Here is a 26776-nt window from a genome sequence, read left to right as displayed (position 1 = left end):
TTACAAATCAACTGAAACTGGTTGTATTTCTGGATCACACTCTAGAATGTATGATTGAATCCCATATCTCTGACAGATAGTGATACTAGCCATCAAAATACTGTAATGCTCACACGGCATCGTTCAATCTGTGAACAGGGAATTGGAGACACAAAGGCCCAAAGATACTGAAGGCCACTTCCAAACCTCTTTTAAACTTTACAGCTGATATGCACCGAAAAGTGAGGTGCCGAGAATCTGCACAGCTAACTATTCTGTGCTGATATCAGAATCATTGTCATTTCTGAGAATTCATGGAAAGATCCTGGTACGTAGGGTTTTAAAAGTCCTCTGATTACAATGCTCTGTCACTGGACACAGTTGGCACTTTCATTCAAAGAGTGGCACTGAATATTACTAGCATTCAAGACGAGTAGGTGTTCTATAGTATAAATGATCGTTGCAGAGGTTCCCTGAACTCTGATATAGCTCTACAAAATAAAACTGACAAAATTATATCTAGCGCTGGATGCCTAGGTACAGTACTACGAGCAGGTTCCCTCAGTCACAATACATGTGATGCAAAGCTGCAAAAATATACAGGGATATAATGCTTTCCAAACACATTAAATAGATACAATGATTTCTTGTCTTCATAAATTCTTCACACACTCATTTATGACATTGCATCATGCATACAAGTGTATTATAAGCAGATATTCCATATTTTTGTTCCCCTAAAACACCAAAGTACACTGAGTGAAATATCCTCTAAGAGTAACCTGGCTCTCTGCGTCTTCTCCAAATACTGTTATGACATCACATGGCAAAGTGTGAACTTGAAATTATCTTTTTTTTTGCATAGTCATTCAAAAAAGACAGCACCGGTATACACTGTATTGTATTATGGTATTTTGTGAATGCGCACATTCCACTGATACTGGGGGGTGGTTCAGATCACTCTAATATCATTCAGTATGGATTTAACCCTTTCACCACTATGGTTTTTCCCAAATCCATTGTTTCCTATGGTAAAGTTGGACCTGTACACAGGGAACTGGGGGTGAAAGGGTTAAAGTCCCATACGACTAGCGGAATCTTTGTGCATTTTTCTTTTCAATAACATGGTTCAAAACCAAATGCAATTTAAACAGGAAATGCTTACAAATGAGTGACCACAGAACCTTTTTACAAGCACTGGCAAATTGAACGCACAGATTAATATTTTAACTACTAAAGTTTTGCAACTAAAAACATGGCCGCCGCCAAATATATAAATCCATCCCTAAAGATTGAAATAGTGACATTTTCAAAGACAATATGACTTAATAATGGGGATCAATAACCTCTCTCTGAAGATTGAGTGATATTTCTGTTGGTAAGCAAAATGCAAAAAGATACACCTAATGGGGCTTCGATTTCACGATTTTGATGTTTGAGACATCTTATCACCAAGATACAAAATTACTAATTGGCAAGAAGGAAAATAATAAAATCTATTGATATTTGACATTGTCACTTGGGTTTAATTTAGCAGATTTCTGTATCAGTGAAAACACCAAAATTAAACCCAAGTGAGCAATTACTAAATGCTTTCCAAGTATTGTGTTCATTGACATATAAAAACAAGAAACAACGGTTACGACACTTAAATACGTTATGTGTTTTTCTATCATACTCAAATACACTTTACACATCACTTTGTCTCCAGATATCATAATTGAACTGCTTTCTACACAAACAAATAATTTTTGTTCCTTTTGGAAAGAAACTAAACTAGCCAATAAATAAAGCAAACCAAGGAGACTTAAATTGTCACGAAAACGAAAGTGGTCTGAATTGTGAGAAAATATGTTAAAATTTCCAAGCAATTTGTTTACCACAGTGAAAAGAATCACAAAGAACACACCTTTGGTGAGATTTTTTTTTAACATAATAAAGAGCACTTTAGCCAAGTATGCTTGCGTGAGCACACATATTTTTCATATTAGCTTAAACTCCTACCATTGCATTGTAATTTCTTGTAGATAATCCTCCCATTCCTGCTTCTTAGTGGAACAGTCCAACGCCTAGCACTGATCAACAATGAAAGATGGGCTGAACCACAGTGTGAAAGGCTTAATGAAGAGGGGTGTCTTACTTTATAAGACATGACACACACAGAGTTGATGGGCCTATGCAGTCATCATGGCAGAAAGCCCCACATCCTTTGCACATGATCATCGCTTTCAGACGACATGAACACTTACTCATCGTCGATGGCCCGTTCGTGTCTCCTGCAGAGCTGGTCGTATTGGCGTGGGATAGCGAGACACTGGTGGCCAGAACCGACTCGCAGGAGCACGTCGGCAGCTGATGGTTTTCGCTTTCCTCGTTCTGGATGACCAGGACTTGCGCGCCCGGTGTGTGCGAGTTCAGCATTGCCACTGTCCCTTGGCAGTCGGCACCATTGGCAACGATGCTGCTGCTACTGCTCTGCGTGCTGCCGTCCAGGCTCCCCGGACGAGGAAGGTCCGCGCTCTTCTCTTCGCTTGTAAATCCACTGCCTTCCTCAGAAGTATTACTGACACTGTCCGTGTTGTCATTTGGTAAAAAAGCACCGTTATAGGCTTTGTTTGTGTCTGCCTCACCACTCGACTGGCTCTGCGCAGGCCTGTTATTCTTTGGAGCCTTTGCACTCTGTGACAGAGGCGCCCCAAACATGTCCTGAAACACTTTGGCACTGGCATTCTCCTGTTTTGCATTTTCATTCAGAATTGAAGTAGCACCTGGTCTGTGTCCACTGAGATCAGTCCTTATCACCTGGTTATTGGAATTACTGGCTTGGCTGACTACGGGAGCAGTAATTATCAAAGGTTGCGATGTAAAAGCGACAACCGACGCAGCTTGACTTGTGCTTGGTGCAAGGAGTCCCATATTACTAACTACAGTAAGAGATGTGGGTATATTCTGGTTCCCTACAGCAACAATTGCATTTGACGTGTCCATTCCTACTTTCCCCGCGACAGAGGATACGATTTCTAGAGATTGTGCAGGTACAATTGATTTCAAATTCATCCACTGATGGGGTTTGGGTTTGATTTCCACGAGTCCTGCGCCTACGCTTCTGGACGGCATTTTCGAGTCATTTCCCACTGCAATGGCGCCAGGCATGGGCCTCGCTCTCATCTGTGCCTGAGACCTTGCAGCTTGTCTAGCTTTCGTCTGTGCCTTAATCTGTGCAAGTGTCCTGGTGGTGCCCTGCGAGGCCTGTGCCTTTGCAGCCGTCTGCACCTTAATTTGAGCTAGTGTCCTCGTCTGTCCCTGTGTTGCCTGCACTTTTGCTGCTGTCTGTACTCTAACCTGTGCAAGCGTCTTCACCCCTGGAGTGGGTGGCTTTTGCGTAGTTGGACTGGTTGGTACAGACTTCGTGGGACTTGTCTGACCTGTTGCCTTTGGCTGCTTGGATTGTGATGTTGGAGATTTTATTTGTGCTTGGCTTTGAAACGTGTTCGCTGCCAATGACGTGCTTGTTGCCTGTTGCTGCTGCTGTTGTGGTGGTTGTTGCTGTTGTTCTTGCTGTTGCTGCAGCTGGTGCTGTTGTTGTAGAAGCTGTTGCTGCTGCTGCTGCTGTTGTAGGTGCTGTTGTACACCTGTTTGCTGTGATGGAGATTCAACTTCTGCTTTTCTATGAGGTTGCTGCTCACATTTCTTTGGTGAACTCTTTGGGGACTCTGGTGGCGCCCTCTGGTGTTCATCTTTCGGATTCTCTTGTTCCTTGTTTGCCGGGCTTGCAGCTTTTGTGGATGGTTCCACTCTGTGAACTATTGTGACTTTCACTTTTTTCTCAGTTGGCTCCTCATAACCTGACGCACTTGAAGGCCTTTTAAGAGCAGTTCTAGCCCGCTGCCTGACATCTTCTAGCCTACTCAACTCAGAAGGTTCATTGAGCATCCTCACTAGTTGAGGGCTCTGTGAAATTCTAGGTTTAGTCCGTTCTGCTTTTGTCACAGAACTGCTCGGGCTTGAACACACAGCAGAAGCCGTGGCTAAAGTTCTATTTTCTACACTGCCTCTTTTCGTAGACTTGTGCGACAAAGCGGTCGGTTTGCGACCCAGAGTCTCTTGATGCCCTCCTCCTCTAGCAGATAAATGATTAGCGGAGGGCTTGTTTATTTTGTGACTGGATGACCACCTCTTTGAAATTAAACTACTTGGAACACAGTCTGTGTTGTATTCTTCAGACGACACTGGATCATTCAGCATTGACTTTCCCCAGACAGGTTCAAAGTGTTTTGCCTGTCAGAAAAACAAAAACAAAAACATACAGTGGATGAACTTACAAGCTTAACCCTTTGCACCCTGACCCCCTGGTACTCTATGACGTCATCGGACATTTATGTCCAAGCCGGGTTCAAAGGGTTAAAAGAACGCAATGACCCTGAATGAACTTGCACATCAATTTTTGCATTGGTATGAATCCACTAGTTGGATTGAACATTCTGAAAGCTGACAACATTTACTGAACCCTAGATTGAATTGTCATTGTACGATATTTTCTAGTATAACTTGCATACCTCTCACATGCAAATTGTTGAAGTTTTGAGTTCCACATAATAACCACATACATATATCAGGATGTAGTTTTATGTAGTTTATGTTGGGATAACAAATAGCCATTCACTGTGCATGACGCCATTGTTTGGGTCTCTCATGATTTCAGATCAACCAAGGAAATTAGCATTAAAAAAGTCATGAAGTGTTATAGCACTTTTGAGATTTCACACATTTGCGTGTTATTTGCATGCAGAACCCTTATCTTCTCATCAGCACCAAACTACAGTGGTTTGCTTTGTAGCATTGGCATTAGACAAACTAGAGATATTGTCTAAATCAAGGTGTTGCCAACACTGTTTGGTGCAATTAACTGCTAACCGGTAACATGAGTCAATCATAAAAAATCAACTCTGCAAAAGTTGAAACGGCTAGCAGGTCTAGACAACACCCACATATGTCAAAGCTCTGTCAAAGTCTTATCACTTGCTTTCAGGTGTAGTTGTTTTGACTACTGTAAGACAATGTTTCAACTTTGGCAGAGTTGATTTCTCTGTGGTCGACAAGAATTACTGCTCAGCTGATAATTACACCTGACAGTGTTGGCAACACCTCAACTTAGACAATATGTCTACTTCGCATAATGCCAATGCTTCAAAGCAAACCACTGTAATAAATCCTTTCAACCCCATGGTTTGTCCAAAATCATTATTATTTATGGTTAGTGTCATCCTGTTTACAGGGCTTGGGGATGAACAGGTTAAATGTTGTGCAGGGTGTCTGACAACCTATTTGTTTAACAAAACTCTGTGGAATGTGACACTACCTGGTGGAGGAAATATTCATGGATAATAAACAGTGTTACATTACCTTCCAAGGGTCTAGCTTGGCCTGTTCTCGTTCCGTTTCCTGTTTCACTTTCAGTTTATTTTCTGGAGTGAATTCACCGTCTCCAAGCCTCTCTCGCCATTCTATACAGGCCCTTGCAAAGAATTCATTGCCCAAAGCAGAACTGCTCAACCTGAAAGACACAAGTCAAGCATTTATGAGCGCTGTTTCTAGGCCTTCTCAGAAATAAGTGAAAGGTAATTACTCCTTCAACCCTGGCACCATAATGGTTTATCTTAATTCTATTGTCTTCTATGCCAAAGTTGGACCTCCACACAGGGAAACGGGGTATTAAGCTTTCTTTCGACTTTACTTTTGCCTTTGGGGCTAAGCAGGTAACAGGTTTCCAGGCTTGAATCCCTACATTTAGTTCACGCATGAGCTTGAGAGGGTTCAAGTTTTGTTATATTCAAAGTCTTTGACCTGCATCACAGAAAAGCCTCCTAATTTTTCATTTGATCTGGTTGATAAATACCTTGTTTCCAAATTGGATCTTTGAACAGTTAAAACTTCAGAATGATGCGATACGGAAAGGTAGAAAACCATGAATGCCTGCATTTAAACATCACATGACAGATACTCAGTCACCTTCGGGCAAGCACCCATGTGTTACATTTAACTGTGCATTGAATGATACATTTATGAAGGTACACTTCCGACTTGAGAGTGCAAAAAGGAGCTTTCCCTCACACAGCCAAACCAAGAGGTATATCAGCAGCAGCTTACCTCCAGGCACCATCAGCACCCATTATCCTGTCAACACTTGGCAGTAGTTGTAATAATTTTTGCTGGCAAACCGATGGTAGGCTAGTGAATGTATGCTTGTTGATCAGCGCCTGGGGAGGGGGAAACATACAAGACGAATATAGGTGTGTCACTCATGGTATAGTAAAAATAGTCAGGCGTCTGTGCCTCGAAAATGAAGGACTTAAAACTCTTGCTCAAACTTTCCTACATGAAACTTTCAGCCATTCACTTACCAAATCAAGAGATTAGTGCAGAGATTATTACAGGAGAAACAAATTACCCAACATTTACCAATATCTGAAATTCAACATGGCTGCCATCCCTGTGTTCACACTACAGGGTGCAATAAATTTTTCACTTCTCAAACTATGACAGTGAACATTTTTCTTACTCAAACAGCTATAAAGTGAGCCCTCACAAGTGGTAGATCACAAAAGAATTGAAAAAATTTGATTTTGGAAAAATAACAAAAAGAAGGTAGACGTGCGCATACTCACTCTGAGGTTGGTATTCACCAGTATTGAATCTGGAGTTTCTAAGTCAACACAGCCCACCTTGCTCCTCTGTATCTGGGTAGCTGACAGGGGAGGAGAAAGGGCAAACTTGTTAAACTTCCTTTGATCTGTGAAAAGTGAGAGGCATACTGCTTCCACAAATACAGGGGAATAGGACAACGAAAGTATGAACGACTGTGGAACAAAATAAGGCCAAAATAATTAAATTCTTTGTTTTTGTGCACACAGGTTTTTGGAAGTTGCCATAAAAAAGTGCATATTTGAATAAGACTTTACAACACAACTTTTCTGCCTACACATCTTAATTTACGGAAAAGAAGCCAATACTTTAATCATTGAAAGGGCATTCATATTACATGGAAACAAGAAAGGAAATACAAAACTTGACTATGTGAAATTTCTGTGTCCTTTTGAACTGCTTACTTTTCAAAATTCTCTGTGGACGCGAAAGGAAGAATTTAATGACTTTGGCTATATCACATATATACAATTGACAAGACTTTCAGAGGCACTTTCACTCTTTGTATGATTTGAAATGCAAAGAGAAAGTATCATCAGGTCAATTCTGACAAAGAAATAATTTTTTTAAGGATATGGGGAAATACAACAGTTCTAGAGGGCGCCCTTACAGACCTTCTTGAACTTAAAGATATGTTGACTTACAATGGCTTATCTTTTTCTTGAATGTTTTTCTTGGCTGCAACGATAGAATGAACAACATTAAAAATATATAATTTCATAAATTACATGGAAGTACTGGTACAAGATAAAATATCCTTTGACATGTATGTGTTACTATACAAAATGAGTCGTATTCTGTATTACTGGCAGTGTTCCATATCAACTGTGCCAAGTAATCTTCCATATCAAGTTGTGCAAATATCAGTTGTGCACGGTAATGAGCTACAATACTCCATTGCATGCAGTGCAAGAACTGCTGTCACTTGGCTTAAAAGCTCGCATTTGTAAGGCACAGAAACCACATGATGTGTGGTCCTACTTACCTTTCTGCTGAGGCCAGGCATGGATGCCATGATTTCAGCTGGTGTCTGCGGTTTCTTACTCTGTGCCTTCTCAGCAGAGCTGTTACTGTTCACCACCGGTTTGGTATCACTCCTGCTGTCAAGGTGAGCTTGTCTCTCACTTAACCGATCTGTACATTTGGTAAGAGGAAATGCTAGATTTTCACACTGTACAGGACTTCATAAGACTGATTACTATTGACCATAGTTCATGAAAGCAAAATACATACCTGCTACATCATAAAATGTCAGCACTATTAAAATTACAGTAAACAGGTGATGGATACCACTCTATTTGTTCATTACGTACCCTTTCAGTTTTGCCATATAATGCTACAAGCATGGTACATTGGTATTTATTCATGCATAGTGTATGATGTACATTGAGTAAGTATTCAAATCAACAGATAATGACTCATTATCAATGCAGAACACTGTATTCATGGACCTTGGCCCTTGCCCTGTATAATTTTTCATTGATAATGACTCATTATCAATGGAGAATATTCATATACCTTGGCCCTTGCACTGTATAATTTTTTATTGATAATGACTCATTATCAATGGAGAATATTCATATACCTTGGCCCTTGCCCTGAATATTTTTTTTAATTGATAAGGACTTGTTATCAATGGAGAATATTTATATACCTTGGCCCTTGCACTGTATAATTTCTTATTGATAATGACAAATTATCATGGAGAATATTTATGCACCTCGGCCCTTGCACTGTGTAATATTTTATTAGTGACTTATTATCATTAGAGAATATTCATATACCTTGGTCTTGCACTGTATAATATTTTATTGATGACTTATTATCATTGGAGAATATTCATATACCTTGGCCCTTGCACTGTATAATTTCTTATTGATGACTTATTATCATTGGAGAATATTCATATACCTTGGCCCTTGCACTGTATAATATTTTATTGATGACTTATTATCATTGGAGAATATTCATATACCTTGGCCCTTGCACTGTATAATGTTTTATTGATGACTTATTATCATTGGAGAATATTCATATACCTTGGCCCTTGCACTGTATAATATTTTATTGATGACTTATTATCATTGGAGAATATTCATATACCTTGGCCTTTGCACTGTATAATGTTTAATTGATAATGGACTTATTATTAACCCCTTGACTACCAAGGCCAATGTATTCCTATATACCAGGCCCCTTATGTAAATATTGATAAAATCTGGGGTGTGGTCATTGCATGAACACTGCTTAGAGTAAAAATTAAGTAAGTACCAATAAACCATATATTTTCTGAATCAGCATGAAATTTCCCACTTTTTCATACATAAATTTTGTATTTCCAGGTCACATGATCTGACTGATCACATGACACGTCATGTGACCAGAGTTGGCAAAGAATATGAATATTTGAAGCATCAGGACGTGTTTTGAATCCATAAAATGATGCAAATTTGAATACAGTTGCAATTTTTATGGCATTGTCTTTACATATATGTAATAATAACTACCCTTTACTTTATTTATAGATGTACCTATTTAAGATTTTTCTCACAAAAGGCAGAGTAAATGAACCATAAACATCAGCATCTGACATGATTCTGTATTTGAAAATCAACACATTTTATATTTGTAAACACCTGCTTTAAGTCTTCCTTGCAGAAACATGCATCTAAAATGGTTATGATTTATCAAAAAATATTTCACAATATTTAAAAATACATTTTAGGGAACAACATAACACATGACCAGTCATGTGACCAGTAATATTGATAATATGGCTGCTATAAAATTTCACTGGCTTATAGTAAAAAACTGTATTTCCTCTAGTTTCATTCACGAATATTGCTGTTAATAGAACATACTTACATATAAATCATTTGTTTTCAATAAATAAACATTTCATTTCATTAAAAAAAACCCCATAAACATCTTTGCGATCGTCCGTACTTCTGAAAACTGTAAACAATCAGCGCGACGCTTCAGTGATCAGCCTGACCTTTTAGGGTTGAGGTCATGGGTCACGACATTTGCTTCCGGATTTTGGCCATATTCGGACGTACGGGGGCGCAATCACATTCAGGCCAAATCGGAATACATCAATCTTAGTTGAGCTGCGTGCAGGCGCCGAAATTACGGGATTTTTAGCGACAAAAACGAAGCAAATACGCCTATTTAACTGTGCCGGATATTTCCGGCACTCAAGGTATATGGTAATTCAATATGGCGCCGGAAATATCCGGCGCCATAGGTAGTCAAGGGGTTAATGGTGAATATTCATGTACCTCTGTCCTTGCATTGTATAATTTTTTTCAACATTTTAAAGTTGAAAGTCCTACAAAATTCACTATAAAATGAAAGAAATGTAAGTTTGTCCTGACTGAATATAGGATTTTTTTGGACATCATGGTTTTCTGTTCAATACAAGTCATAAAATTTCTGGTTGAAAAAATCTTTTTGGACTTCATGACTTTAATATGAAGGGTCTCCATGAAAACCATAGTTCTTGATCCCTGCTTCTTGAACTGCTTTTAGTTCCTTTTTCTCCATTCTAAGTTTTCTCAAGTTAATAATCAGTTTGTTGTGATGTAAATGAGTGCCTTCAAGCGAGGGTGATAAATACTACGAACAAACGAAGCTGCAATATGATAAAACATTTGCCCCCGACACGTTTGTTTCACTGTGAAAGATGGGCAGATTACTGATATACAGCAGACTGGGCTAACTCATCTCCATGTATGCCATGAATAAAACATGTTCTACTGCTGTAATGTGTTACCTAGTTTGTCATTTTATGTTTGTCTGACTGTCACATCTGTACACCTACCTGCGCTGCCAACATCTGTCGACTCTCAGTCTGCAGTGTGTCATACACGAAGTGTTTTGTGACGACCCTTGACATAAAGTGTGTCTATTGCGTATGTCAATGCTTGCTGAATATATAATTTCATAACACACTTCAATTGTAAGACTTTATAAAAGAAGTACTATTTGAGACAATGAGAGGCAAACCACCTACAAGTATCTCACACGAAAAACACAATATTGGTTCGGCAAACAGTAATGAACATCTTTGAACTCGCTTTGACAAATACAAGAATACAGAACAAGTACATTATTTATAGCCAACTTCAGTACATTTTAAGGCACCATTTTACAAGTGGTATAGCCACAAACTGATGGCGTCATATCGCCATACTCGATACACTATGCCATAATTACAAGGCGTCTGTGTTTTGTGTACGGCGATTTGACGTCGTCAGTTTGTGGCTATACTACTTGTACAATGATGCCCATTTTAAGGATGCATGGTGAAAATAGAGCTACTTTGTGAGAAGTAAATTTTGAATTTTGCAAATAAAACTGATAATGTTGGGAAATCGCAGCTCTTCTTTGCTATATTGTAGAGTTAACAAACTACAGGAGAGAGAAAGGTCCAAAGTTTTCATCAATCAATACGGTACAAAACAGTTTTCGTGCATTGTGTAACAGGTGTGATAAGCATACATTCTTAAGGTGGTTGGAAAGGCTAGAGCGTCAGTTATAAATTTCAACAAAACTATTAAAATATAAAAGTAGTCAACATTCTCTGTGGAATAAAAAAACTAGACATTTGGGCACAAAGGCATTGCAGAGTTATAGCCTGTTAAAACTTCTGAAAAACTGACCAAATAAGAAGAAGTTGGGGAGTCCTTAGTGTATTAACTATGGTAGAGGTCCCCTAGCTTTTAATAAAATGTTTGAAAAGGGAAAGTCATAATTTGCTGTTTTTCAGGAAAGTTTGACAAGGCGGTGCTGGCATTCAGAGTGAGTGACTGCTATTGTAAATGCATTTTTAGATTTTTTGAGTGTCAAAGAGGTGTCAAAAGTGAGATTAACCAAAAAAATTGCTCTATGACTTCAAAGAGGGGTGCAAATATGGCTTGTTTTCAACATTTTTGACAGAAGAACAGTTTTCCTACATAATTGTATACCAATTTAATCCAACTTTGAAATGAGATATGGACATGGAATTTTTACAGCCTATTAACAAGGTTACAGATAAGATTTGTATGGCACAATTTTCCTGTATTTGAAGTACGTTTTGAAAAATCACATTTTGAAATTTGAAAGAATTTTTAATAATTTTTTGATATATAAACCCATGTAAAATCATAAAAACAAATTTTATTTACAAATCCTGCCGTACAAATCTTACAATAAATAGTGTCAACATATTTTTAACTAATTTGGTAATATTAATACTATCCAATTATTATTAAATTCAAATATGTAAAAAAAATATGAAAAATTAAATTTTAATATTTACTGGTGTCATATTTCAAAATCATGGCTGCAAATATACAATTTTTATATTCTTTGGAGAAGATATTAACTAAGGGAGTTATCCTGAAAATTTGAACTAAATATCTTGATTCTAACACTTGAAACTTGACATTAACTCTGAGAAAAGAATTGGTGCAAAAATAGCCTTTCCAACCACCTTAAAAGTCTTGTTTACAGTAACTGGCTATGAAGATCTGGAGAGTCTTACTTAAGTACTGTCAATGATAATTACCACAAACACACTACACAGAACATCACGCATAAAAAAGTTATTACTATAGGATCTAGCAGAGACAACCACTGTGAATGACGCAAAAAGACTGCAAGCAATGATGCAATCAGCATTAACTACATGGCCATGATCAAAGTTGCAAGCATCTTTAAGAGCAAACTTGGTCATTTTGTTCGGACACCTTGCAATTTTGTGTACGCTTACTTCTAAAGAATATGAATTTTTTTCACCACTTTAAGAATTTTTCACCTCTTTAGTTAAATATTCTTCTCAGCAAAATGATTTGATCAGTTTCTGAAGGATGAGACTGAGCTGTAGAACAGGTTGGGGAGGCTTTCACATTCTTAATCAGTGCACATATTAATGTTTACTTTAGCATGGATGTATTCTAGTATGCATTTTTTTACAACCAAGCAGCAAAGCAGTTTTAACTTTTGGAGTCAATGTTAGCGCTTTGCGACAACATTTTAGGTTTCTCCCGGCATAGGCTGGCCCTACCCACCTTGGTTTGGAGGGGGTGGCACAGGTTTAATTAGGATCCGAGGGACGGGAGTTTTAGTCATGGCATTCTTTTTACGTCTCTTCTCGTGTTGTTTCAGGGCTTTTCTAAGAGCTTTCTTACTGGACTGATGATGATGGACCTTCTGGGAACCGGAAATCTTTGACAGGTCCTGCTCTCCAGAAGCCACATCTCCGTGGTTATTGCAGGCCCTGGGCTCTGTTCCCGGGTCTGAGTCTTCAATCCGATTTTTAAGGGCCGGAATCAGTGAGTGAGCGCGTTCTGGTAAGACACACAGTGCTGGGAAGGAAAATGGACATGATTGGTAACTTTTAGACTCCTATCGTCACTGTGAGCAATCATCACGCTAAGTTTCTATATTGTGAAAAGTACGACAAATGTGTCATTGTTAACTCTTTCAGGCCTGACTCTCTGGTAACTTACCAGAGCTGTCCCTACATATGGGGGTTTTATAGGCCTGAAAAGGTTAAGGTAGAATCATTCTAAGGAAAACTTTTTTGGACACTCAAATTTTTACAATACTTTGCTGTATTGAAGCTTATGTACACTCATTGTGAAGTATGAACTGAAGCGAATGATGTTTTCACTGTTGTTTTTGTGAAAGATGAATATTTACTAAACCAAAAGTGTTTTGGATAGACTTAAATCTATTCTGAGCTCTGGTTACCAGAAGACGTTGGCCTCCTGTCTTTTAAAATTGAAGAACTGGTACCTCTTCTTCGTTATGACTACAGTGTTTGTCGGTTAACCTTTTGAGCGCTGTAATTTTTCCCGCCAAAATTTTAGTGCAACATTTTACTAAATTTTATGAATTTTTCTGTAATTTTTTTGGATAATTTTTACCAAATGGACTTCACATTTTATTGGCTACTTTTATATTAAAATTTTAGTAAAATCAAAGGGTTAAAAAAATGCCAATGCAAGTCAATTACTCTAATCCTTGTAAAGAATAAATCTCATTGCCGATTTCTCAAATCTTAAACACTGAGCACCGTCACAGCGACTATCAATGCACCTACTGATTAGAGGTAGGCAGACTGACAAACCTTTCCGCTTTTCTTTGGCTTGTCTGTCTCTACTTGAACTGACTATGTCGTCACAGTCCTCTTCAGCTGCATCTGTGTTGCTCTCTTCATCATCTTGTTGCATTTCAAGCATGGTATGGATGTTGTCTGGAAGGTGGCTCTGTCAAAGAGAGACAAACTGAGAACTGTAAGCAATGTGTTTCCAGAACGATGATGAATTACAATCAAGTTCATGTCTATGTCCTATCATACGTTCTACTCATGGAATGAAAAGGATGCGTACAGAATTAGCACACCCCGGAGATCATGTGATTGCAGTAGCAACAAATGCACGCAAACAAACATGTACGAAAATGTACATATTTCTATGCGCATTTGCACACACAGTTTTGTTGGTACCATGGTCCATTGGAATTCTGGGTTAACTAATTCTGTCTGGCACTTATACCTGATCTGGTCTTCATCTCTCTTTTGCTATATCAAGGTTTTGTCTTGTTATACCATGGATCAGAACAAACTCCACATTACATATTACACATTATTGCTTTGTGATTCAGAATAGAGTTCCAAATTGGTAAATATTGATGGTACGACATTTGATTATTCTTTTCATTTTTTTGTATTAAACTACATGCATACATGTATTGTTATATGTGATGAAATATCTGGTTATCTGTGTTATTTGACAATAACTCCGAGCGCTGCTCTCCAACATTTCAGTAAGTTGAACATGCTGGGCAAGACAGATAGGTAAGATTCTTACTGCGGGCAAAAAGCACTCAAATATTGCTAAACACAAATGTATGTTGAAAGGGTAGCTTTCAAATCTGAGACGTTTCAAACATATATAGTATTGAAATGCAGTCACAAAAAAATTTACAGAATCCTTGGATATAACTACAAGAAATGAATTCTCAGAAGTATCCTTGATTTATATGAGAACATGTAAAAGCTGTGTATACTGATAAACAGGAAAGAATTTACCTTCAAGCCATAGACACCAGTCTTGCCAGCAACCTTGTAAAATATACCATCTGCTCCTCTCGCATGGGTATGTAACATTGAATTTATACACGCTATAGGGGTTGTTCCACTGTGAAAAAGAATACACTTTTTGTATTGTATAGTGTTGATAAAAGATATGCACTGGTATTCACTTCAGTGTTTTGTCAGAGGCATTATTTCAGACTACTGTGAAGAGAAACCTATCACATGCACGTACAGTAATAGGAATGGTGTTTTCTGTAAAACATACCTCTTAGTTGGCAAAATTATGTGACCTACACGAAGTGCGTAAAATTTTATGTTTAGTTCAAATAACTGATGAAATCTTTTATGGCTGGGAAATAAAACAGGATTATTGTTAAAAGACATTGCTGTGATATCAGAAAACCTCTTTTCCACAAATTATTAACATAATATCACACAGCACAGTTTTTACGAGAATCGAGTGAACATCCTTGCTTGGTGAGAAAAGGGGTGATTTTCCAATCTGTAAGCATTTTATTTTTACGCTCATACAAAGACCTTTCTGTATATTGGTTAATTTATTGAATTCTCCCAAAAGTGTGACATGATCATGATAGGAACATACACATGTATACACACTGTACTACAAAAGTAAAGAACAGTTTATATTTTGTGTTTTCATTTTAAATGTTTTCATCAAATGATATAATCGGAATAATTGGTACAAACTTTGAAACACGAAGGGAACATATGATTCCAGGCAAGTCCTGGGATTTATGTGAACACTGGAACACAGTAGTCATTAGTTATGACAACACATCTACTGTCAACTTACTAATATGAATATTGATATCTGATACTGAAGCATTGATATTCATCATAATTTAATGTCATGTAAAAGTGATCCATATAAAAAGGATTGGGTCCTACATGTACATCAACATGTTAAAACTTGTACTGGGTATCCAAGTAAATGCCCAATACATGTAGATCAAAAGGATTCATTGATATTCCACTGCCTTGTCCGGACACGTATTAATGATAATGAAGGGAAACAAGTGAGAAGTGAGTGAGAAATGTTTGTGTACAGATGAATATGTAAACAGTAAAGGTTTAAAAACAGTGTACTGTTTATTATGAATGAATAACATTTGTGTAAAAGACAGATGAAGTAGTCTCCATGTGATTTGATTGTTTGCACATAAATATGATACGACATATGTACACTAGTAAACATTTTATTACCAGACATGTTTATTTGAAAGGGACTGTAGCTATGTACAGAAATGGAATAAAATTTTCATGTCATCCTCTTTAGGGTACACAAGTTCCACGCGTCATTGCGATTTAAGGTGACATGGATAATAGATAAATGTACTGGATTTTCAGCGGAGCAGGGATAAATACCAGTGGTCTGAATTAGAACACAATTGATGTTTGAAGTGCCACAGCAGAGGGGTTTAGGATAACTGTTGGTTAAAAGTGTTCGGCAGGACATGTAATTAAGAGGAATTATCAACACAATTTGACGGTTCAAAAAATAAAACTTGTACATGGGCATACTGACTACAGAATCTACAGGAAATTTGAATTTCATCTTCACAATTTAAGGAATCTAAGATACTGTGTAGTCACACCAACTACTAACAGTAAAGGTGGTAGCACTGTTAGACATGGTGTATTCAGGAGAAGTACATGTACAGTAGTACGCACATACATGTAGTAGTAGAAGTAAAAATTTCATTCAGAAATGACAGGATACAAATGTGTAACACAAATCATATAGTCACATTTTTGGTGATACACCAACAACCATTATGACAATATACTAACAGATTAGAACATCTTTTCCTACATAGATTGACAATGGAATTCAACAATAGGACTGAGCTAAAGAAAAGTTAGCAAAAACCAAAATTGCAAGATGTTCATAAGCTACATGTATATATAAAACACAGAATGAGTAAAGGGAAAGTAGCCACAATTTTTTATGATTTTTTTTCACTATTTTTGTTTTGGCTATCAACTACAATTATCTTGTTCTACTTCCAAAAGTGTGTTGAAATACACAGTATTCAACTTGTCAACTCAGCCTATATAAACAGCATTGTAATTATTGACGAGTGAATTTAAGCATGGACTAAAATTTAAACGTAAACAATAACAGAGCATTTTACATGTACAGATGATATGTTGACAAGCTAACTTGTGGGTGTTACAACATGCTTTGGTGAGTAGAACAAGAACGTACAGCTGACATACAAAATAATATAACGAAAAACTCATCAAAAGCTACAGCTACTGTCCCTTTGAAATACAAGTCATCGTTGATGACACAGTCCCCACTTGTTAATGGGTATTTTGATTACAGGTCCTCAGAGAGGATAGAGTCCTCTTCATTAGGTCTGTGATAAAAATACTTTTGAATGAATTCGCTTGATACATGTCTGAGTTATGGTTCAGGACATGAAAAAATCGTAACAAAATGGTCGCACAGTGGCCATATTGGATCGCATCACAAAACAAATTGATGTGCATAGCTATGACATTGGTCGATGTCCTTGTACCAACTTTGAATAAAATTGGTCGAAACATGCGGATATGCCTGAGAAATGGCTCTGTACATGAAAAATTGTAATAAAATGGCCGCCTGGTGGCCATATTGGATCGTATCACAAAACAGATTGACGTGCATATGTATGACATAGGTCAATGTCCTTGTACCAACTTTGAATAAAAACGGTTGAGATATGCCTGAGTTATGGCTCTGTACATGAAAAAATTGTAATAAATGGCCGCACAGCGGCCATTTTGGATTGTATCACAAAACAGATTGCCGTGCACAGCTATGACATTTGTCAATAAGCTTGTACCAACTTTGAATAAAATTGGTTGAAACGAGCCTGAGTAATGGCTCTGTACATGAAAAAATCGTAATAAAATGGCCGCCTGGCGGCTATATTGGATCGTATCACAAAACAAATTGGCCTGCATATCTATGACATTGGTCAATGTCCTTGTACCAACTCTGAATAAAATCGATTGAAACATGCCTGAGTAATGGCTCTGTACATGAAAAAATCGTAATAAAATGGCCGCCTGGCGGCCATATTGGATTGTATCACAAACAAATTGACGTGCATATCTATGACATTGGTCAATGTCCTTGTACCACCTTTTAATAAAATCTGTTGGAACATGCCTGAGTTATGGCTGTGTACATGAAAAAATCGTAATAAAATGGCCGCCTGGCGGCCATATTGGATCGTATCACAAAACAAATTGACGTGCATCTGTATGACATATGAAGTAATCCTTGTACCAAGTTTGAATAAAATCGCTCCAGGCATCTCAGAGATATCTGCGTGAACGGACGGACGGACGCATGGACAGACGGACGCTTGCACGCACGCACAGACATGACCAAACCTATAAGCCCCCCGGACGGTGTACGTGGGGACTAAAAAAAGGTTTTTTCATTGGTCAACAGTTTAGTCACCATTAGAAATACAACAGCGTGTGCTAAAGGTTGTATGCTGATTAATGTCACAAGGCTTCCCCTCTGTTCATATACTTGAAATCATACAGAGGAAGTATTACTGTAATTACATCAAAGCAATTCCAAAAGCATTTGCCAGTGTATCTTGTCGCAGTTAACAGCAAACACAAAGATACGGAAATAGTTGTTCTGTTATGAATTTTATGATAATGCTACATGTATGTTGGGTTCAGTGTTCCATTCCCTGCAATATATATGAATGATAATCAAAGTAAGATTTCCATGGCCCCCATGTCATATGGCTGTGATGATGAAAAAAGAATACATTGTTATCAATAAGATTTTTTTCTGGAACTTAACCATTCCATGGTACTTATAAAATGGAATTTACTGAAATTGGTACATCTTGACTTGTTTCACGAAAAATAAGAAAATATTGTACAAATGTCATCATCATTTGCACAAAACACACAGGAGACAAGCCTAGGAACCTGTAAAGTAAATTTTAAAGCTGTTGGGACTAGCATTTTATGAAAAATACCGCAATTATACGGTGTCGCTCAAATTTGATCAGAATTGGTATATACCAGTATGGGTACCAAAGATCAACAATAAATGTTGTTTCTATCTGTTCAGTGCAGGAAAATTCTACGTTGATGTTATGACAATGATTTCTGCACAGTACAACCAGAAAAACAACAAGAAATATTTAAACCAGAAAAACAAGAATGACAAAAGTAATTAAGGTCCGAAACTTTAGGTACTGGAGGTCAACTTTAGCAACATGCATAGCAGAAAGGCAGCTAGCCCCCCTTAGTTTGACCATAGACGGTCTTCCTCCCCTCTACTGTCTATGGTTTGAGCAGGTCTGTTAATACGTAACAGTTCATAAACAATGACAGGAAATGACTCAAGTCAGTGGAGTAAGCCTGTTTCAAGCCTGTTTCAGAATTTCGCTTTTTCTTACCTCATTTGCACATTTTTGACACTGACGTGTTCATTTGAACAAATTCACATCTACCTGTACACCAAATACTGAGACGGTAGCTTTGGCGGTATGGGAGCCTTTGTGTGTGACAGACATACATCCGCACATACCCACAAATATACAGACACAGACGCCACTCAGACTCATCATATAAGCTCTTTTTTTGGTATTTATATATAAACCAAATATGAGCTAAAAATATGATGTTGTGATAATAAGGAAGAAAGAGAAACTGCCCTAAAAATTTGCATGTACAAATTTCATAATAATTTTCTTGAGTCAAAATTAAATCAGTCTTAGGAGCCTATCGATACCTTTGAAAGCTAACACACCAGCAATTCTGAAAAATATGTTTTGACAAAAAAGGACAAAATTAGGATAAACATTTACCTATTTAAAACAAACATTCCTCATATCAAAATGTGGTGTGGTCAACAGATGGATGGACGGATGGATAGACAGACAAACAGACAGACAGACACAAACAGACTGATGACATTGTCCCCTCGTGTGCCTCTCACATACTGGGCCACAAACAGATTTGAAAAGCCATCATCACTGGATAGTACATGTAAAGCCAGAGATATTGACTGCAATACAGCACAATTTGAAATACGCAAATGAATGGTTTCCTCTACAGGAAGTTTTTGAAAGAAGGTGTGAAGGGATCACAAGCATTATCCAGTAAATGTATTAGGGGGTTGCACAGGTAATGATATATATGGTCAGCATAAAGTGAACAGCCATTGCTGCGATGGTTAAAAGACACTCACCTTCTGCATTTGAACAATCCAAGGTAAGCATGAACAGGACAAGACAGGACATAATAATGTTATGTCAGATACATGTATTATGTCAGACATTATGTTTGTAGAACATTGACATACATGTACAAAGGCTTGTATAGGTACAATATGGTAGAACTTGAGGCACACTGGGCTCTACCTTCCCTATGAAAACATATACACGTGTTCTTTTGGGGTAATCCATTTCCTTGAACAGCCACTGGCCCCCTTGAATTGCCTTGATATGTAAATTTGTTAAGTATATGCCCACTATACTTCAGTCTTGCCACAGTATACATGTCAGAACAAATCACAAACACACATGGGCACAAGATATGTCTTTGCAAACAAGCAAGAGGTACATGTACACTACTTTGACGGTTGACAAGGCTAACATTCATATCATTATTATTTAAAAGCAAAAGTGTGTACCGCATGAGCAGAATGGGCGCAATGATATGGAAGGGATGAGTTCTGTGTACATGTACATGTACAGTATGAGTGTGTATCTAGATGTACGGTGTAAGTAAGCATTTCATCAGTCAATGCCAAATATTTCATCAACTGCTCCTCTTTCCTTCACAGTGAATGTACAATGGTAATGAAATACTGTTCAATGATGGAAAAAAAATTAAATTATTTTTACACTGGTTACCGGTTTCTACAGATCCTTTACTGTACTTCAAGATCACAGCCAGCTAATAAATAATTCAGTGACACTCACAGTTTTAATTGTACATGTACATGTGCATCCATAACTTGAACAAATATGTTTGCCTGTAACCCTCGGGGCACATTTTGAAAGGGTCCTGAATTTTTCTGAAAGTGCACTGAATGTACATACACAAATACTGATTTTGATGGTATAAAATCAAACACATAACACTGAATCCAAACTCCATATACTGTACACGGACAGAAATAAAAACCTACATTCTGTACACACCTGTGCAATATTCAAGCATATATATGAACTTATTGCTCAATTTGCCGCGGAACGTAAATACTCTTGCAGTACAACAAGGGGCAAATAAATACTGAACAAGTTTGAAAAGCATGTTCAGATTCTGAAATACAGCCTGGCAGTAATCGACTGATATGAGCCATGGCCAGGTACAGTGTGTGCACTGGACATTTTTATGCAAACACACAAATCAGGATACTGGACCTCATTACAAGTTCCTACTGCTGAAAATTCTATGATATTTGCAAATGGCAGCTAAAAGCATGATTGCAAGCCATGCCTGTAACTTCCTACTGACCAGGAACAAACATGCATTTTTAGTCATTCTGATGGTGATTGCTTAGCAACACCATGTTCAATCTACGGTTGATACTCATCTTTCCATTTGCAGGAATATACTGTCTAAACATTTTTATTCAAATTTTCTTCTCACATTTTGGAAGTATTCAGAATTCCACGTCAGGCTAATTTACACGGTCTCAAAATGAAAATTTTCAAATTCATGAAGTGTCCCCATTTGTTTCAGCCACAAAGGCATTTTCGTTTGTGGACGTAAAGCTCTACAAATGTGGAAACTAGGTCCTTGCTCCAATACATATAAAACACCAGTGTTTTCTTTAAAAACACAGTCATGGGCATAAATGTGTGCAACGTAAGTGTGATGACGTACTCTGAACAAAATTACAGATATGACAAGATTACATGAATTGATCTGTGCTATGCAAGGAGAAGTGTGTTTGATGGAAAAACATGTTTGAAGTACAAGTAATTTGTTTTTGTTTACATCACAGAACCAGATTAAATCTATATGAATATAAAGCTTATAGTTTGATACAGAAGGGTACACTCTTTTAATTTTTTCAATGCAGTTTAACAAGAGACAGTACGTATACTGTAAGTGATACTTAACAATATTACTTTTTATCTATTTCATTCCTGTGTTAGGAGAAACATGGTAAGTATGGATTCAAAATATTACTTTTTTATCTCTTTCACTCCCGTACGGGGAGAAACAGTAAGCGTGAATTCACAATATTACTTTTTTCTCTATATCTTCAATCAAGATGCCTTCTGTCTTGAAGATGACACAAGCATGTACATATCTAAAGTATTCTTCTCATGCAGTAAGATATAACTTAACCTTGACTAGTAAGTTATAATGTGTGAGGAGCACTTGTGATCTCTTTTTCAGGGTACATATTGCAATTTTTTTCCGTTTAGTTTTATTTATTTGGCATAATGATATATGGTGTGTATCAACTTACCTGATGTCTTTGAGACCGTCTTTCTGTATGACTTGTAATATTTCTTTGTAGCTCATTGGCGTGTTAGGATTCATGTCAAGTACCTGCCAATGCAACATCAAAACTACATGTATTAGCATGATTCACTGTGCTGAAATAATTTTACATTTGTTCCACTGTGCATGTTCACTGTGTGAACAAAATAGGAAATTTTCTGAATGGTACAATTTCGTGAAATTATCCTGCAAACAGTTCATGCACACCATACACAGCAGGGAGATGATTTAATATAAATGCTGTATTTGCACCATCGATATACTGTATGATATAGTGAGAGTTGTAACACTTGGTGTGCTAGAGTGTAGTGCACTGAGTGTGTGAGCGGTTGATTGGGCAGTCTTTCCAGCTGACGAGTGCCTCTAGGCCAATAGACCTGGCTCCGACCATGAACATACAGGTACAATAGACGTACATGGACATTCATGCTCCAACCCAGTAGGTCTGTGCACCGTTTTTTTAACATGACGTGTACCCAGATCTCAAGACAGCAACAAATAAGCACAAAAAAACAAGCGAAAAATATCAATATTTCTGTTATTAGTTTCTTGTACCAACATCAGGTGATTTCATCCTTGCTTTGAGTCAAGACTGGATCCAATGATGAACACGGCTACATACATACCTAGTAATTTCGTCCCAAACAATGTACATGTACATACCCATGTACTACTGTACATGTACATGTAGGTCTTTTGATCAAATTACTTTATCTGAGATTTTCCCAGTTCTAATATACACTGTACCCTTTCTGTTCTGCAAGACACTTACATAGGAGATCTCACACAGCTGTGGTATTTGCAGGATGAAGTCTCGCCACACAAGACAAATCATCTACTGTAGTCTGTACATGAACAGTCAAACTCGATATGATCTAACCTGACCTGACCTGACCAGACCACCTTAATTTACATCTATAGCGGAAGTAAGCCACCTAATTTTCAACTTTGGTTATTTCTGACTTTCAGTGACACCTCATTACATCCAAATTCATTGAAACCTCTGTAAACAGCATGTCCAACTGTACTGTTGCTGTACACTACTATCAACATTCAATGTTGATCAAATATTCACATTTTCACTTTGGGCTGACTCTTCCACTTTACAGATACAATTCTGCGATATAGTGACTGTGATAAGACATTGCATATTGAATGAGAACACTGAGAAGCACCACGTCACCAATAAATTAATCCTTCCTCTTTGAGTAGAAAAAGTGTGCAGTGTTTTTAATTTTACATGAACTTGCTAATTAAAACTACTGTATCTTCCCAGACTGCCATATGATGTGGTATGTCATTTGTTCAGAGCCCATCGAATGTTCGAGTATGGATAATCACTGGATGATTATAATCATTATTTTCGAAGCACCAACATGTAGGACTGGTAGGAGTTTCTCACTTGATATTCTCCTATTTACATGTCACTAGCTTATTACAGTCTTTCTCCAAAAGTCAGTTTGGAAAAAAACACATTCATCTCACGACCTAGGTATACTTGACCTCGCGGTCTTGAAAAATTTGGTTAAGGCATGGTCTCATCTATACCGGAAGGATCAGGGGTTCTGACAAATTTGACCAAGCAATTTGCTTTTTTCTGTCAAATCTACTCAACACGGTGAAGCAACTGACTACATCAAACACCCTTTTCACACCTGTCTAAAAATCCCCTGGATATGTCTTTTCTGCTCAAGACACCTCAGACGTGTAATGCAATGAATTGATGTAAAAAACATTGTAAGCTGAATTAAAGTTTAAATATGTCACATGTAAACATCCACATGAGCATTTTCTGCATAGTAATCTTTTGAACCCATTTCTCTGTACAGAGTACAGTGTAGGTCCACACTCACTGGGTAAACAACAAAAATGGACCAAACTGTGGTTGAATTATTGAATAAAATTTGATATTTCCATGCAGGCACTCAAACTATCTAGAGTCAAACTGGTTAATAGATTAGTCTGATCAAATGAAAGTCGTGAATGAAGTTATTATGAAGTTAAAACTACCTTAGGAGTCAGAATGTAGGTTTACTGAATTTCGCAACCAACAGACAAGGTTAATGACCTACCACACATTTTTTTGGATCATAATAAGTACTCTATGCAACATACTAGTTTCATCGTAAAATTTCCATTCACTTCAATGGAGTTCAGAAAACTCTAACCCACCAGTGGTTTCCAACAATCCATAAACATTGGTAGCCGAGAAAAACACCAATGTGCATCTAGCTGTAAACGGCATCAATATGGCTTCCTTGTTTGTTTAGCACAATGAGTGAATCAATGCAGGTTCTAGGAATAGCTCCATGTACATGCACATGTCCAGTATTGACAAATGCAAATATACATTACATTGATTCACTCAATGTTATATTCCCAGCTACTTGCCATGAACCTACTGTATGTATTTGTTTGGGGAATTACAAGTCATAGAAATATATGCCCTCCATTGGTCAGGTTAAAAAACTGTACATTTTTCTTGCAATGAAAATGGCCGTGAAACTACTATTGAAACTGGCTTGATTTTGTGCAAAGTTCTTATTTCTGTTTCCCTGAAGTTGATTAATCATACATTGTATTTAATATACATGATTAAACACTAATCCAATGCACTGTAGCACTACATGTAACATTAGTTAGTGGATGCTGACACTTGTTAAAGTGAAAGTGGCTTGTCAATCGACCATATGAATTCCTTTACTGCCTTGCAATGAAGACTTTACTTTGTTTTCTCAAATACAGCAATTTAAAACATACAATCACTGCATTAAGTTGTTCATACCACACTGGAAAGTTATATGAAGTGGTGGTACATTAGAATCATTTCTGATTTGTTTCAAATTGATGGGAAAGCAGAAGGTGCACTCACTGTCAAGTAGTAGAATATGCATGTTTCACTTTGCACTACTTTCTGTACTATCTGCAGCTGGTAATTTTTCTTGTTTTACATATACATGTATCGTACCTCTGCGCGACATACATACTTTTGCTAAATACTCCCCGTTGTCCACTTCTGTGACCAGTCCTGTACACAAATGTTCTGCAGAAATTACTCTGCCTTTACGTTGTCAGTGTGAACGGTACCAACGCAATGCAATACATGTACATATATATGACTCTTCCCCTAATATTACCTGAAGTTGCGATTGAATATCATGTTCCCAGGGACATACATTGCACCAATATTTTGAACTAATATTGATAGGCTCGTCTACCTTGTGATTTGAAATATGTTGTGTGTCTGTTGAATGTACATGCACTCCTATACTTGTATGCGGAATTTACTTCAAATTTTTGATATAACAGTGACAGATTTTGTCAGTTCACATACAAAGTAGGCAACCTACTGAATAGGGTAGTGGTCTGTGTATTGCTTTGACACATGTTGATAATTGTGAACAACATGTACAAGTATGTACAGTAAGATTTCTATGGCTTCCTCATCACAACAGACCCACAAATCACACATATTCAGCAAATGTTACTCGACTTAACACAGGGAAAGGAAAAACCACAATAAACCTTTACATTTACACAGAAAGTATGTTATCAAACCAATGTATTGAGTGTTTCATTAATTAGGATAAATAAATGGAAAGTAACCTGTGGTACAATATTGAAACTGGGCCAACAACCACAAGCAATCATGTGAATCAAGTGATGTGACTCATGCCAGCATGATATTGATAAGATGGTAGCACTACATATAACAGGTATGTACATGAGTGATCACAAGTTAAACTCCAACCAATGTCTGTATGATATCGCAGTGATTTTGCATTAGGATCATAAGCACTCCTAAAAAACACTCACAGACAACATCATTACAATTTGCATCATGTTGTGAAAAGTGCACGAGGATGGGTATGGTTTCACAGCCAGAAGATGGGTTGGTGAATGAGAGATGTAGTTGCCTTTCGAAAAATAGTTATCAAGGCGGTTTAAAAACTTTGCTGAGTATTCTTTCTCAAAATTAATTACAGTCACAATTGAAGCTTTATGCTTCCGTAACACAGACACAAGGGCATTGTGTCATCTTCAAAACATTTCTGACCTAGCCCAAACCAGGAAAAGGGAATTATTTTTAACTTCTTACATACCACGGACGAACAATTTCAGCTTGTGCGCCATTTTGGAAGGAGGGCATTTTTCTGTAACATCACAGCATACGTCAGTGCTGGGAAAGGTAATACATTTTCTATAGTTGAACGTGGAACAGAAAGGATATTGCAACAAGCAGACTGCAGGTCAAAATGGTTGCAACCCATAATCTCAACATTACCCTTGTCGATTTACTTACAATTTTAGCTGCTTCTGCCCATGTCCTTCCTTTCTTTTTCTTGTGTTTTTCCTTCATGATTAATTTCTGATATTTCAGGCGGTTCTTTAGAGTAATTCAAAGTAAAACCAACGCGCAAAGCGATTTCTAATGTGACACACCAAATAAACATAGACTTTATTCCGCCATTTTGCTGGTGACTAACCGGT

The 26776-nt window shown here is 37.5% G+C and overlaps 1 protein-coding gene across 2 annotated transcripts; it reads right to left on the bottom strand.

Moving 5' to 3' along the window:
• Positions 1–1381: 1381 nt before the first annotated feature.
• On the bottom strand, positions 1382–26754 carry LOC139133233 (putative Polycomb group protein ASXL2). 2 transcript variants are annotated; one of them, XM_070699726.1, is made up of 11 exons: positions 26589–26754; positions 22251–22333; positions 14765–14873; positions 13802–13940; positions 12738–13034; positions 7667–7815; positions 7326–7359; positions 6645–6724; positions 6127–6236; positions 5383–5533; positions 1382–4257 (listed from the first exon to the last, which is right to left on the bottom strand). In XM_070699726.1, the coding sequence occupies exons 1-11, from the start codon at positions 26643–26645 to the stop codon at positions 2116–2118; spliced, it is 3351 nt and encodes a 1116-aa protein (XP_070555827.1). In that variant the 5' UTR covers positions 26646–26754; the 3' UTR covers positions 1382–2115. The 2 variants fall into 2 exon arrangements, with proteins under 2 accessions (XP_070555827.1, XP_070555829.1); XM_070699728.1 differs by having other exon boundaries at positions 12858–13034.
• Between the last annotated feature and the right edge of the window lie 22 nt (positions 26755–26776).

This window comes from Ptychodera flava, chromosome 5 (genome assembly GCF_041260155.1).
Source record: "Ptychodera flava strain L36383 chromosome 5, AS_Pfla_20210202, whole genome shotgun sequence".
In the NCBI taxonomy this organism is placed as follows: Eukaryota; Metazoa; Hemichordata; class Enteropneusta; family Ptychoderidae; genus Ptychodera; species Ptychodera flava.
This window is presented reverse-complemented; position numbering and strand designations above follow the sequence as displayed.

What these genes read in the sequence shown, in the direction of transcription:
- LOC139133233 (XM_070699726.1), bottom strand. Translation starts at nt 26,645, where the DNA reads ATGAAGGAAAAACACAAGAAAAAGAAAGGAAGGACATGGGCAGAAGCA. An exon ending in GGGCAGAAGCAGCTAAAATT is followed by an intron (nt 22,334 to 26,588) that starts GTAAGTAAATCG and finishes TTGCATTGGCAG; the next exon opens with GTACTTGACATGAATCCTAA. An exon ending in CAAGAAAAAGATAAGCCATT is followed by an intron (nt 6,725 to 7,325) that starts GTAAGTCAACAT and finishes CTCCCCTGTCAG; the next exon opens with CTACCCAGATACAGAGGAGC.